Source organism: Grus americana, chromosome 18, assembly GCF_028858705.1.
Source record: "Grus americana isolate bGruAme1 chromosome 18, bGruAme1.mat, whole genome shotgun sequence".
Classification (NCBI taxonomy): domain Eukaryota; kingdom Metazoa; phylum Chordata; class Aves; order Gruiformes; family Gruidae; genus Grus; species Grus americana.
In genome coordinates, this window is record NC_072869.1 from 13,260,545 (window position 1) to 13,273,998 (window position 13,454).

The following is a 13,454-nucleotide window of genomic DNA, read 5'->3' on the forward strand; positions in this document are numbered from 1 at the left end:
CCAAGCCATAAGTATTTTGGCATAAAAGATGGATTTCCTGGCTGGCACGTACCTTCCCACCATGAAAACCAGAGTCACTTTGCGGGAACAAGGACCACCCTGTGACAAGAGACTGGCTCTGTAGTCCCACATGCACCACTGTGGGCCATGCCACCCATGCGATGGACGCTGGCATGCAGGAGCGGCGGTGGGTGGCATCACGATGTCTGGAGGCTGCCAGTGGGCACGAGCCAGCACAGGGCCACACAAAATGACGGGGATGCCGGCCTCGCCAGTGCCGGGACTCCCCCACCGCAGATCCATAGGGATGTGCACGGCAGAGTAGGGCAGTTCACGGGCTGCAGAAGGATTCACTTTCCATGCAGCACAGTGAGTTACGGGACTGCATGGAGAGCAGGTATTTTGGGCAGGACGTGAAGCACTAAAAGGCTGTGTGTTACAGGGTCTGGTCAGGCAGGTGGCACTGGCGAGACAGAGCTGCTCCTCTGAAGCACCCACGCAGGGGCAGCCTGCTACGGCGACCCAGCAGAGTGCAGAGAGAGCAACGGGGACTTGGCCCTAGACTGTGGTAGCACAGCTAAAGGGAAAGCAGGATGGACCAAAATAAATCTCGTCTAAATACAGAGTAGAAAGAATCTTGGGAATTTTCCATGTAGATGACATGGGAGCAATTAACACTAACAGAGGAAGAGTCAGCATGTCACACTCCGGGGACCTGGAATGAGGGCTGCAGACAAAGCCCAGCTTGTGCCAGGTATCCTTCTAATGCCAAGCACAAGCGAGGAAAGGAAATGGCTGAGATGGAGACCCACCACTGGATGTGCTGACAGTGCGAAGAGGCAGCATATGGATGCAGCAAAGAAGGGTGCAGGCTGCCATGGCGCTTCTCTCCATTTCTGTGTCCACCTAAGCACCAGCATCTTGACTGAAAACCGAGCAGCAGTGGGCAGCACCGATGCTCCCTCTCCTCCAAACCCCCAGCTAAGCAAACACAGGCAGTTCAGGGTGCGACACAAGGACCAGTAACACAGGACTCCCTGCAGTCTTCAGCTGTTTCAAGTTGCTGAAGAGCAAAGTAGCATTTCTGGGAAAGCTCAATTCTTGAAGCTCAGATCTGGATTTTCACTCGTTATATAACCAGGGAACTTAATCCCACGTGCACTGCAAAATCAAAACTGCCTACAGGGCATTAAAACGCACATAACAAACTTTTATTTGCTACTTAGGCTAATGCATCCCTAACCTAAAAGAAAATAAAAGGTTACCAGGAGCAAAGAATGACCAGAAAGAGCTAAATTTTTGCAATACAAAAACCAGAATATACACGATACAAACTCTCTCTCTGCTCCAACCATGGGAACAGACAGATGTGAGATGAAAGCTGCCAGCCTCCACTGGAGGCTATCTTCTTGCACTAAAAAAGCACGTGAAATGAAGTCCAGGGACCTCCCTGGCTTTGGCGGATGGCGGGAGCAAGGTAAAGCACTGCACATCTGGAAGCAGGGCTGTGCAGGCTGCAGCTGCAGCATCATCTGCGCCAAATTCAGCTGCAACCACACAGTGAGCTGCGAACCAGGCCAGCCAGAGTTAACAGACCTTCACTGCTCTGACACAAACTGGAGAGGAGTCTTGCATGCAAGAGCCGCGGCTCCCTAGCACGCTATTCTGCTGCTGTGTTAACCGAAATACCACATGTGTATTTGTTTAGGGATGCACAAGACAAAAATGCCATCTCCCCCACGGTGGTGACCCCATTACCGTGGCTTTCTTGTTTGGTGCCCTGCAAGGGGCTCGGCAAGTGCTTGCAGAGAGAAGTATCTGTCACAGCCCAAGCGACTCGGCTCTCGGGGCCAACTCCAAACCAAAGCCACAGCAAGGAGGGGAGCGATGTCTCTGAACAGCTGCCTGCAGGGTTGTGCAACAGCAATGAAAACCATCTTTAGGACCATAAATAACTAGTTTGGGAAATTCTTCTGCTGTTCAGTAAAGGAAAATGTTGTCACTCACTTTTCACATTGCTGTATTTCTCAAGAATACTCCTCCGGTGAAGAGCAAGTGGTTCTTCCTTCAGGGCTCTCCACTGCACTGGCCTCTTGTACGCTCAACCGGAGCACGGAGCCATGGCCAGCGCTGGTGTCACGGCACGGGCCAGGCTGGGATGCAAGCGATGGGCACAAAGCAGGGCAGGAGTGGAGGCACTAGCACGCTGGGCTCTCGGACCTGCTCCTCCTGCCTCCTCCTCCAGAGCATGAGGATGTTGCGTGTAGCTCCCTCCCATCTGCTCGCTGAGACTTCCAAACATCTTATTCCTGTGAGCCCCTTCCTTGACTCCTCTACAGAGCTGGGCTGGCAGTTTGAATCCTGTAAGGCTGAGGAAGAACCTGACTGCTCACCTCCCCAGGAGATGCTTGCCACCAGCCCTGTAGACATGACCACCATCTCCCAGAAAAGAGGCAGTTCTGCTCTGTGAGGTGACTGTCCTCAGCAGGACTCACCGTCCTGGTTCTCGAGCAGACCTCAGTGCCCAAGAAGCATCCCTACGGTCGCTGCTGGAGCTCCAAACAGATGTGAGCATCCATCCCCTCCTCCTGGCTGGTGTTACTGCTCTGCTCTATCGAAGTTTTGGAGGCTCTCCTTTAGGTAACACCGCTCTCCCTTTGGTGACACCAAATTCTTCTACTGGCTGCTGAAGAAGTGAGGTGTCTAACTTCATGTGGATCTCGATTTTTATGTGCAGTGAAGCCTAACAAGCTTTCTGGATCTCCTCCTGGGCAGGTAGGAGCTCACAGAAGGTGACCTCAGTGCTGCAAAAGCCTCGGTCTAAGAGCACAGATGTGAGTCATTCACACGAGCAAGTGAGGCATCGCAGTCACTCTGAGCTGGGTAGTCTTTTCTAAGGTTATACCCCTCCTCTCCAGTACCAGGTGACCGATGAAAAAGCTCTTAACACTTCATTTTCTCTGGGCCTATATCACAGCACCAATTGCTACAGGGGTCGTGCACCATCCCATGCAGCAGCCTAGCCTGGATGCAGGAGGAGACACGGCTCCTCGTCCAGCATGTGATGCGGCACAGCAAAGGACACACAGCGTGATGGGTGGAAGAGCTGACAGGGAAGTGGAGAACATGGGTTCTTCTGTCTTTGCTGGCTAGGTGGACCTGCCACTTCCCCCTGCTCCTCAGTCCACTGCCTCTAAGATAGCAGCAGTAACATGGACTCTGTGGGCACTGCTTCTACACCTCTGAAGAAAAACACTACATAGGAGATGAGTATTACTATTGTCAAAAAAATACTTCAGCCAAAATATTCATATCCCTGCTTGGACTTTTGCATTCAGACGTTCCTTCCAAAAGCTCCTCTGTTCTTTGATTTCCTGTCCCTCCCCCTCGCCCAGGTCAGCCATGAAGCCTGTGGCTGCACAGAGATTATCAGCAGAGATCATGTTTCTAGAGAATGGCCTTTCCTCCCCTCCTATTTCCTTTACATATTTACTCTGAGAGAATGTTTCATTTAAAAACTTCTTCAGCAGCATTTTCCAGGTGGAGACACTGGTTTCCGTTCGCACGGGATTACCATCCCCTCCCAGCTGGCTTTCCTAACAGCGTTTGAATTCCTCCACCTCAATAGCAGGAAGATCCCAGGAAAGTGATGGCCTGGCGGATGGGGGACACTTGCAAGGCACAGAAAGATTGGCAGGAACATTAATGAAGGCAACGAGGTCCCGTTGGGCTTGGCACGGCACATTCTCGATGACCTTCTTCGTCTTGTTAAAAAAAGTAAATGTGTGGCTGTGATAAACTTGGACTAGTGCAATGCATTGTCTGGGCTGAAACTAAATCAAGCATCAGTAATTTGCATTAGTCAATGGCTTCACTGATAGAGTTCAGAGTGTAACTGTTGCTAAAAGGACTCTATTGAGCAGGAAAAGGATCTGTAACGGGACCTCAGTGTTGTCTTTCCTTGGCCTATGGCTAATAATATCCAAGAAAATAAAAAATTAGTGTTGCTAAATTCTCCATATTATAAAAATATTGCTGATGTGATAAATAAGAGTCCCTGAAACATGAGTGTGATTTGATGTTTGGTAAGCTGTGCTCCGGCTGGATGCTGACTCACTCGACCAGACACAAGAAAAGCAGCTCTCTGGGGGGACAGACAGGCTCCTAGAGGACAGGAGAGCATGAAATCCCAGAGGAGCACCACGATTAAAGGCGTGCAGCTGGGACGACGCGCTAGGAACCATCGCTCTTATTATATATTCTGCAGGTGAGAGAAACACTGGAAATTTGCTAAATTCAGGGTCTACGTTTGTAGAAGGATGGTAAAAGCCTTGGGGAGGTTACAGCATAGCCATAAAATACGATCCAATCTGCCTTAAGAGCATAAGCTGTTCAGTTGCTAATCTCCTCAAAGAAATGCTTAAGAGGTGACTACATCAGAGCCAGAAAGTACCTACACTGGGGAAAGGGGCTGTGGCAAGTAACGGACTCCTTAATTCTGCAGCAAAGCAGAAACAAGAGCCACGGCCATCCATTAAAACAAGACTTAGTCCTATTAAAAAGATGGCATTAGGAGCATAATTAATGACCAGGACAACTTCATGGGCACTATTCTCCAACACCTGAAGAGGCATCCTTAACGCAGGATGGAAACTTTGGAAGGCTCCTCCATCTGGCATTGTTTCGGAAGCCACACTCAAGTACCCCAGAGCTCGATGCATCCCCTCAATGCCATCCCCACCGCTGCTTCCGAGAATTTTATTAGATTAACAGGGCCAAGCTCTGGAGAGACAGCAGTTTTGGAGGGCTGTAAGGTGTCGTTTCAGCCCCACTAAGTAACTTTGTCACAGAATCTCACTGAGGAACTGCCATTTTGGTGAGGATGCTCTAGAAGTCCTTGAATTACAGAAGACTGAATTGCAGGGAGCCCAGTTATTTTTCCACAGCCTTAATGCCTAACCAGTGCGCAAGCTTCCAAACACGTACTGAAAAAAAAAGGAGCCCAGCAGGAAGCAGTGCCATGGGACGATTTCTGATCCTAGAGGACCCTGATGCAGCAGGGAAAGGGAACCGAGAGAGCATGTCCAGAGATGAAGTTACACACAGCCTACCCAGAAATCAGACATAACAACATGCACACAGTCATCAACAAAAGTGAGTCAACGTGTGGCAAATGGAGTCACCAGCAGTTTGAGCCTTAAAATCTGGCTTTTCCTTCTAAAAAATCTCTTCCATTCGACCAGAGGCTGTTGGCCTGGGCACAGGGTCAGGAGGCTTCCCCGGCTGCGTTCAGTCAGCTTCTGGCCTTATGACCCACAGGAAGTCTCCACCTGCGAAGCACAGCCCTCACCCCCAGTCCTGGCCCCGGTGCATATTATGGGAAACCAGGAGCTTTTGCACTCCGCAAACACGAGCACCTGGTCCTGACCAAGGCGGCGTGCCCTGCCTGCTCCTCCACCAAGGGTCATGCTGCGGCAGGGAATGGATGGAGGAGGTGGAGGCCGGACTCAGTTGCCCCCAGACGGTGGTACCAGGGTGGTGGCGGGGGAGGCTCCAGCAGCCCCCAGCCTGCGCTGGCTCATCACAGGGGCAGGGAGTCCCCCCGCCAAACCCCCTGGGTGCTCCTGAAGCAGAATCCCCACCAGCCTCTCCCACACGAGCAGCGAGAGCCAGACAGGCTCAGGGAGGACAGGAGACTCACAACCCGCACACCCCTTCGCCTCCCCTCCCCACACCTGACCCTGCCATAGGGAGCCTCGTCCATCGCCCTCGGCATCCTCCCGGCCCTGACGATAGTCCCGCAATTTGTGGCTTCCAACCCGCCCTCCTGCACCTAACCATGGCAGCAGGGGCTGCCCAGCCACCCCAGCACAGCCAGAGCAAACCCAGGGCAAGCAGGAGCCGCTGCTGTTTCCAGCTGAACCTCCAACACCTCCCGAGGGCAAGTGGCTCCCAAACCTGACTTTTAGGCATTTCCCATGTAAATCCTAGTGGCCAAAATGACTTTTTTTCCCCCTTTTAATATTCTCCTCCACAAAACTCATGTCCTGCCCGCAATAATTCTGGCTGAGCAGCCTGCTTATACAGGCGGCTGCTGACGCGTTTCCCTAGGTTTATATAAACTGCCTTTGCAGACGAGCATCTAAACGGGCGAGGAGGAAAGTCCCTTCCCGCCACGTCCCCGGCAGGACTGGGTGGAAGTGCCGACGCACAGACAGGAGCTCAGCCCTGCGGCGGAGTCGCTCGGCATGGGCTCTGTGCTGCGTGATGTAAGGAGCTAAGTTTGGACAGGAGAAGTCCCACGCTGGGCAAACCTCATGGATGATTTTAGCCGGTGAATGAGTAAGCGGCGGTTATGTTCTCAGCCGAAACCCCTGAAGCACGCGGGTGACAGCAGCAGCGCGCGAGCGCGGAGGGCTGCGCTCAGAGCTCAGGCATCTCCCCCGGCATTTGCTACGCTGCGGGTGGCAGAGCCTGGATCTAGTCTGTGCTGTTCGCAGAGGGACGGTGCCACATGTCTCCCAGTCTCCTCCCAAATTTGTTTTCTCAGTCATAACAATTATGGCTCGGTGCCAAGTTTTGGGGGCAGGGGGGGAAGAAGAAAATAAGTTCAACACACAGAAATATTCAGGAGCACCCAAGAGGATTTTAGCTGCATGAATTCAAACCAACAGCCTGCCTGTTCAGATAAATGAACGACTGAGCCTGATGAAAACCTGGGCATTGGGTCAGGAATGCGAAGCTGAAACACAGGCTCTTGCTGCGGCTCTGCTTGTGTAAAGGATCCAGACAGCTCCTGCATCCCTGCAGCCTCTCCCTCTACGCACGCAGGGAGGCCGGGGGAGCAGGGCTCCAAGCCACCAGTCACCTGCCTTGGGAATATTTCCTTTTCCGTGCATCAGCCATCTGAGTGTGGGGACACAGGCTCCACCCGGCCCTGGACGCTGATGCCAGCAGTGACTGCCCGTCTTTGCCCGGGAGAAATGAGGAGCAGGAAACCCATCCCAAGCACCGGTCTGCAGCGGCACTGCAGTGTCGGGGCTCTGCGCTGGCCCTCTGTTCGTGCACAGGCAGGGACAAGCAGAAATGTGCTTGCTGGAACACAGGTCATGCATTAGCACCAAGAAGGCTGCTCATACGCCCTGGCACCACGCTTCCCCTCACCCACCCCCTCATCTCAACAACTCTTCAGGGAGAGCCCAGCGGGCAGCCCAGGGAGGGTACGTGAAGCAGCACAGGGCCCTGGCACTCAGGCACAGCACAGCTTGCAGCGGGCAGCTCCCAGGTGACCTGGGAAAAGGACTTGAGGCACCGAGGACACGTGTGACACCATCAAACTCTGTCCCTGGGGAGTCCCCCAGGAGCAGGGCAGGGCAGGACATCCGCTCATGCTGGCTGGGTCCTCCCCTACCTAAACCAGTCTCAACCCTCCTCTCTGACATAGAAACTGGGTTCACTTGAGCGTTAAGAAGGGTAGGCAAAAGCAGTAATACCACAAAGACCACCAGCTTCAGCGTGGCACACAGGGCCTCCCCTCCCACCCACATCAGCAGCACCCGCTGCAGCGGGAGGCAACGCAGGGATCGCCGGGGAGCAGCAGATGGGGAGGACCAGGGGCTGGCCAGGAGCAATCTCACCCCCACTGCTGGTTTAAGGCTGCCGTGAGCACACTGCGAAACCTCACGAAGAGGAAACCCACAATGCTGGCACTGGCACAGGTCTCGGGAACACTCAGCAAACAGCCGGGCTGCTCTGCGGGCAGGCTGCTGCCTGGGGCAGCGCCGGGGCTCCCTCTTCCCTTTCTTTCAGAGAACACAAGGCACCAACGTGTACGCCTTGACTTCAATATAACAATCGCTGGGGAATTCAAAGCCAAAAGCAAAACAACTCCTCCAGCACTGGCAGCTCCAAGGCGGATATGCTGCTTTCTGTGACAGCTCTAACAATTTTGGTTAAACCACATAGTACTTGCTTAGCAGCTGGATGTGGCTCCTGCTGCCTAATCAGACGGCTCGCAGTCAATCTGGCCGACATCCAATGTTATTGTTATCACCAGCTATTTGGGGACCCAGCTCCAGTGAAGACGGTGTTATCAGGTTCCTTCGGTGGGCAAGTGCTCATGCTACAAGAATTACTGCAAGTGCCATGGGCCAAGTGGGCCTTGCAGAGCAACACGCTCTGATGGTCAGGGAGCATCATCTAGAAGCCCTTACCAGACCCACCCCGGCCGGACATAGTCATGTTATTTTGCACCAAAAATAGTCACCTATCTTGCACCAAAAAAAAGGAAATTTTCCTTTCGAAAACTTTCCTTTCCCAAGTACGACTGGCCTGACTCCCTCCCAGGTATATTCAGGCTTGATCACAGCATCAATACAGCCATCAGCCTCTGATGGCTTGGAGAAAGAGCTGGCAGATGTGTCTGCATGTGGGGGATGTCTCCCCACTTCCCAGGCTTCTCAGTACGTGGAAATGCTCATGTACTTGGAGAGGAGTCACTGAGTCCGGAGAGCAGAAGGGAAGAGGCCAGCCGTCTCCCACACCGCTTGCCAGCTGCTGGCTCGTCCCACAAACCGTATACCGTGCCAAGGCTCTTAAAATCACAAACTGAATTGAAACACTTTTGCTCACTTAAAAATCCAACACAGTCTGGAGCTGGTGATGGAGATGCACAAAGAGCAGAGTCAATGTGCACAGACAGAGAGGAAAGACGAGGGGCTGTCGGAAGCACCCACCCACCCAAGTCCCAGGGAAAATGAAGCAGCGCAGCTATTTACAGACATGCTGGTAACTGTCACGTCGTAACTAAACCAACAGCTTGTGCAAATCTAACCATCTACCCACAGTTTTAAGAAAAAGTGGGAACATTAATTCCTGTAATTATAGCCCACTGAACTTGGGAGGAGGAAAGCAGTGAGCAATTTTTCAAGAGCCCTATTTACAGACCTGATACACAGCTCAGAGGATAGGGAAAAGTCAACAACAGTCATAACTCCACAGAGCGATGCTATCGAAGTGCCCGTGGTCTGAGATGCAAACACACAGCCTCAGGTCCGACCTGCTCAGGCTGCGCTGGCTCCAGCCCCGTCCAGGGGCACCTCTCTGCTGCCCTCAGCATCCCACGTCCCACCAGCACAACAGACTGGGCAGCTCTGACCCATCCCCTTCCCTGCAGGAGCTCCACGCACTTGCCTAAAGTGCTGACATCTCTGCCCTCTCTCCAGCCTCACAAGGTCTTTATTAAAACAAACTGCACCGGTCTGCCCCGTTTCACAACGTTCCATAGCTCGGGGGCTTGCACCCACTTGGTTGTACCACAGCACTGGTCTCCAGTAACAGATCTTATCTGTTCTCCTCCTTCCAGCTTGTTGAGTAACTAGCTCTGCTAGCTACTATGAGGATAGTGAACAGAAAAGGTCAAATGCTGTGAAACTCAGAGTCTGTGCTTGCACGGATCAGGATCGGGGCAGACAGGTTTTGCCTTGGACACCACAGTCAAATAAAAGCCACCTAAGAACCGCTACCTGGGCCAGATGGTCACTATACCTTAAAAAGAGAGAGATTTTCCTTTTTTGTTTGCTTGGTGGTAGATAAGAGAGTTGAAAAAACAGTATTTTTTCAGCATACAGAGCCATAAGATAAGTAATGAGAGTTAAACACAGCCACTGAAATTAAAGTTACGTTGACTGCAGCAGACACACAGCTCCCTGCACATGGCACCCTCGGCTCACGTGAAGCCAAGAGAAGCATTTTCAAAGCAGCCTGATGCACAGAAGTGTTTAAAACCCTCAGACAGCTTCGAAAATCACCACCACAGCTTTTCTCCCAGGGAGGGAGGGGGAAGCAAACAAGCAGGACAGACTCCCAGGAGCCATGGCTCAGCCCGAGTGATTTCCACACAGCTGCTCTGCTACCATCGCTCTCCAGAATCACATTCTCCTGGAATTAAGTTATGGCACACTTTGGAATTAAAGTGGTTTGCAAAAATCACTATAATTCTGCTCTGCAATAACTCCTGTGACATAATGTTACCGTGGCAGATAGATTTCTCGCAGACCAAGAAAACCCCGCAGCCAGACGGCACTGCCTCCCTCGTGCGGTTTGCTTTGGAGGGTGAGCAGGCGCTGCTGGAAGGCACGGAGCAGCTCTCCACTTCAGCGCCGCAGCACTGGCTGCAGCAGAGGAACCCAACAGAAAAAAAGGGGATTTGGTCACTTTGGCACAGCCTGGATGCCTTCGCTGACGCTGCCAGCAGCAGTGCTCAATCCAGCGCTCGGTTTTGTCTGGGAAGGGGGTGCTCATCCCACGGGAAGCAGGTTGACCCTTCGGTCAGATGACAGGCACTGCCACACTGAGCCAGGCCTGCAGAAGCGGGGTAAGACCCTGCGCAGCCCATGGGCACGCCAGCTCCCTGCCGCCCGGCTCATCCCCACTCACCGCCATGTACGGCCGGCACCCCGCATCCCGCGTTTTGGCAATGGAGTCCACAAGCTGTCCGCTAATGCCGAAGTCACAGAGTTTAATATTTCCATTTCTGTCCAGAAGAATATTGGAAGGTTTGATGTCTGCAAGGGAAAGAAATTTAAACCGGTAAGTCACGGCTGGAGGTTTCAATTTCAAGAGCAGCAGCTGCAGAGAACCGACACCGGCAGTGCCACGCCGTTGCCATCGCCCCTTGGCGCAGGGCAGGCGGCGACAGGACGTGCTTGCCGCCACTGAGGATCCTGACCGGGAGCAAAAGGAGATGGAGCCAGCCCCAAAGACGCCACACGCACGGAGGCAGACACGCAACCACCTTGAAATCAGGCTTTGATGGAAAACCACAGACCGAAGGGGCAATGAAACAGCCACTGGGGACAGACTTGTGCAAAACCTGTACTCACACTAGTGGTAGTACACGTGCTAATTATGTTTTGACTTGAAGCAATGGCCACTTAAAATCCTTGCAATTATTTTTGTAGGCAAGAAGACAAGACATGAACTCACCTCTGTGAATGATTTTCAAGTTTTCTTTTAAGTGGTTTAGTGCTTTCACAGTCTAGGAAAGAAAAACAGATGAAAAATAAGCAAATGTCATAAGATTCCTGTGATCATTAAACTTTTGGAGCTCCAAGAACAGGGGGAAAAAACATTTAATATGTTGAGATATCAACGCTGTAATATGCCGTGTAACAAAAGGATTTTTCTCCCAATCTTTCCTGCAAACAGAAGGTGATGTAAGAGAGGACGTGCTTAAGTAAACACATACCACTTGTTGTATCCTGGAAAGATCACACTCTGGGAGAGGGGAGCAAGAGGTGAAGTCAAGCAATTTCTGATGTTAATTATCTTGAGTAATAACTTATTTCAAGCCCTATCCTGTACTTTTTCAGTAGGTAACAACACTTCCCATTCCACTGGCTGAGCAGCAGCAGTGTGGGGAGCAGCAGAGGAGGCTGTTCTGATTTAACCATTCACCATCAAATGGCAGAGACACTTAGGAAGGCTTGATTTCACAGGATGATTTAAAAAACCCCCGAAAGTTCACCATTTTAATTCACTTCTGCTGAAAAGATCACTGAAACCTATAGCCAAAAGACTGCCTTGAAGATGGTGGCAAGAGGATGTTCATGTTGTGCTGCAAAGCTCTCTGAAGCTGTGCGACTGTAAGGATGAAGTCTAGCACAGAGGAACAACCCCCAAAAGACTGGTCCTTCCTGCTAGCCCAACCCCACGTTCAAGTGTTTAGGTCATTAAAAGCTCTGGCAGGCTCTGGGGAGCTGAGGTGCTGTCTCCTCCTCGCTGCCCACCCTGGTCCCCCAGTGCAGGTTTCTGCTCTGGCAGCGGAAGCTACCACATCTCTCTGGACAACGAAGGATCAACTGGTTTTCAGGCAAGTCCGCAGTGGAATGAGACTGGATGGCCTCCTTGGACCCGAGCTTCAGCAAGAGAAAGCCTGTTGGACTCAGTGACTGAATGTTGGTTTAAATCCCAGCTGATCCTGCCAGAACCTTCTGCCCCAGCCCTCAACCCAGAGTAAAAGAGCTCTAATGTGAAATGAAGGCATTATCGAGCTGTGAGCTGCAGCACATACCCCACCTGCCCATGATGGGGCTACTAGGGCAGTGCACACATAGATCTTCTGGACCTGGACGCCCTCAAGGTCTAAGATACTCAGGGCCAGTATTCTCATACCAGAGTTATTAAATGCCATTCCTCATTTGTTTTCTAGAAAAAGGTGGACAGAAACAAACCCCAGACCACAAGCTCTAGTCAGAACCTGTCTCCAGCTCCTAAAGCCAGTCTGTCCAGAGGACTTCCCTTGGGAGCTGCTGGGGCTGGGCTGCCTTCGGGTGCAATGTGAAGGAAGGAGAGCTGTGTTCAATGAGCAGTTCACAACTTCCCACACATTGCAGCTGGGCTTCACATGCTCAGATCTGTTGTGGATATCAGGTATGGAAAATTTCAGATTACTCAGTCTGTCCATCCCTCACTCCCAGGTCAGAAACAACCAAGGTGGCCATTTCCATGGCCAGGAGTTAAAGCTCTGGTGTGCTTTCCCAGCGTGCTGTCTGCACACAGTAAGCACAGAAACTCCCTCTGAGTGCTTCAAAACTCATCTCAAGTCTCTGTCCACACGATTTTCACGGAACAAACACCTTGCAAGATCTGTCTGAGCCAAAATGTGGGCCAGCGTGTCTCTAACACCCTGCAGACCCTAAAAGGATCTCCTGTTCTTTGTCCCACAGAATTACATATAACTCCAAGCAGACTGCTCTGGAAGGACAGACTTTATCCACCCATCTCCTGTCTATGTCTCAAGTCTTGCTCTGGACAGTAATATATTCAGTTGGTTGGTGGTAAGACGATGCAGTCCATTGGCTGCCTTTGATAGGATTTTCAGTCTGGGCTACAAACATCCAAATATGTGACAGTGCGTGAGCCGTCAAGGCAGCCGGTTACCTGTAAGAAGCGGCAGCAGGTCCAGGTAGGCTCAACATTTTATAAAGATGCCCCTAAGAAGAGTGAAGATGTTTTTCTCCCAGTATCAGGCACTGAGCAGAATTTGCCCATATCCAGCAGCAGCTCAACATGAGCCGGCAGTGTGCGCTTGCAGCCCAGAAAGCCAGCCATGTCCTGGGCTGCATCAAAAGAGGTGTGACCAGCAGGTCGAGGGAGGGGATCCTGCCCTTCTACTCTGCTCTTGTGAGACCCCACCTGCAGTGCTGCGTCCAGTTCTGGGGGCCCCAGGACAGGAGAGACATCAAGCTGTTGGAGCGAGTCCAGAGGAGGGCCATGAAGCTCATCAGAGGGATGGAGCACCTCTCCTATGAGGACAGGCTGAGAGAGTTGGGCTTGTTCAGCCTGGAGAAAAGGCGGCTCCGGGGAGATCTAATTGCAGCTTAGGGGGTCTACAGGAAAGCTGGAGAGAGACTGTTTATGAGGGAGTGCGGTGACAGGACAAGGGGTAATGG

General features: G+C 52.0%; 1 protein-coding gene across 2 annotated transcripts in view; it reads right to left on the reverse strand.

Moving 5' to 3' along the window:
* The window catches only part of MAP2K4 (mitogen-activated protein kinase kinase 4), a 102,699-nt gene that overhangs the window by 11,872 nt on the left and 77,373 nt on the right, over positions 1-13,454 (reverse strand). For both annotated transcript variants that reach the window (XM_054846295.1, XM_054846296.1), the window contains 2 exons: positions 10,987-11,038; positions 10,438-10,565 (listed from right to left, as the gene is read on the reverse strand). In XM_054846295.1, coding sequence (XP_054702270.1) covers positions 10,438-10,565; positions 10,987-11,038 — 180 coding nt within the window. The remainder of the gene's footprint in view (positions 1-10,437; positions 10,566-10,986; positions 11,039-13,454) is intronic.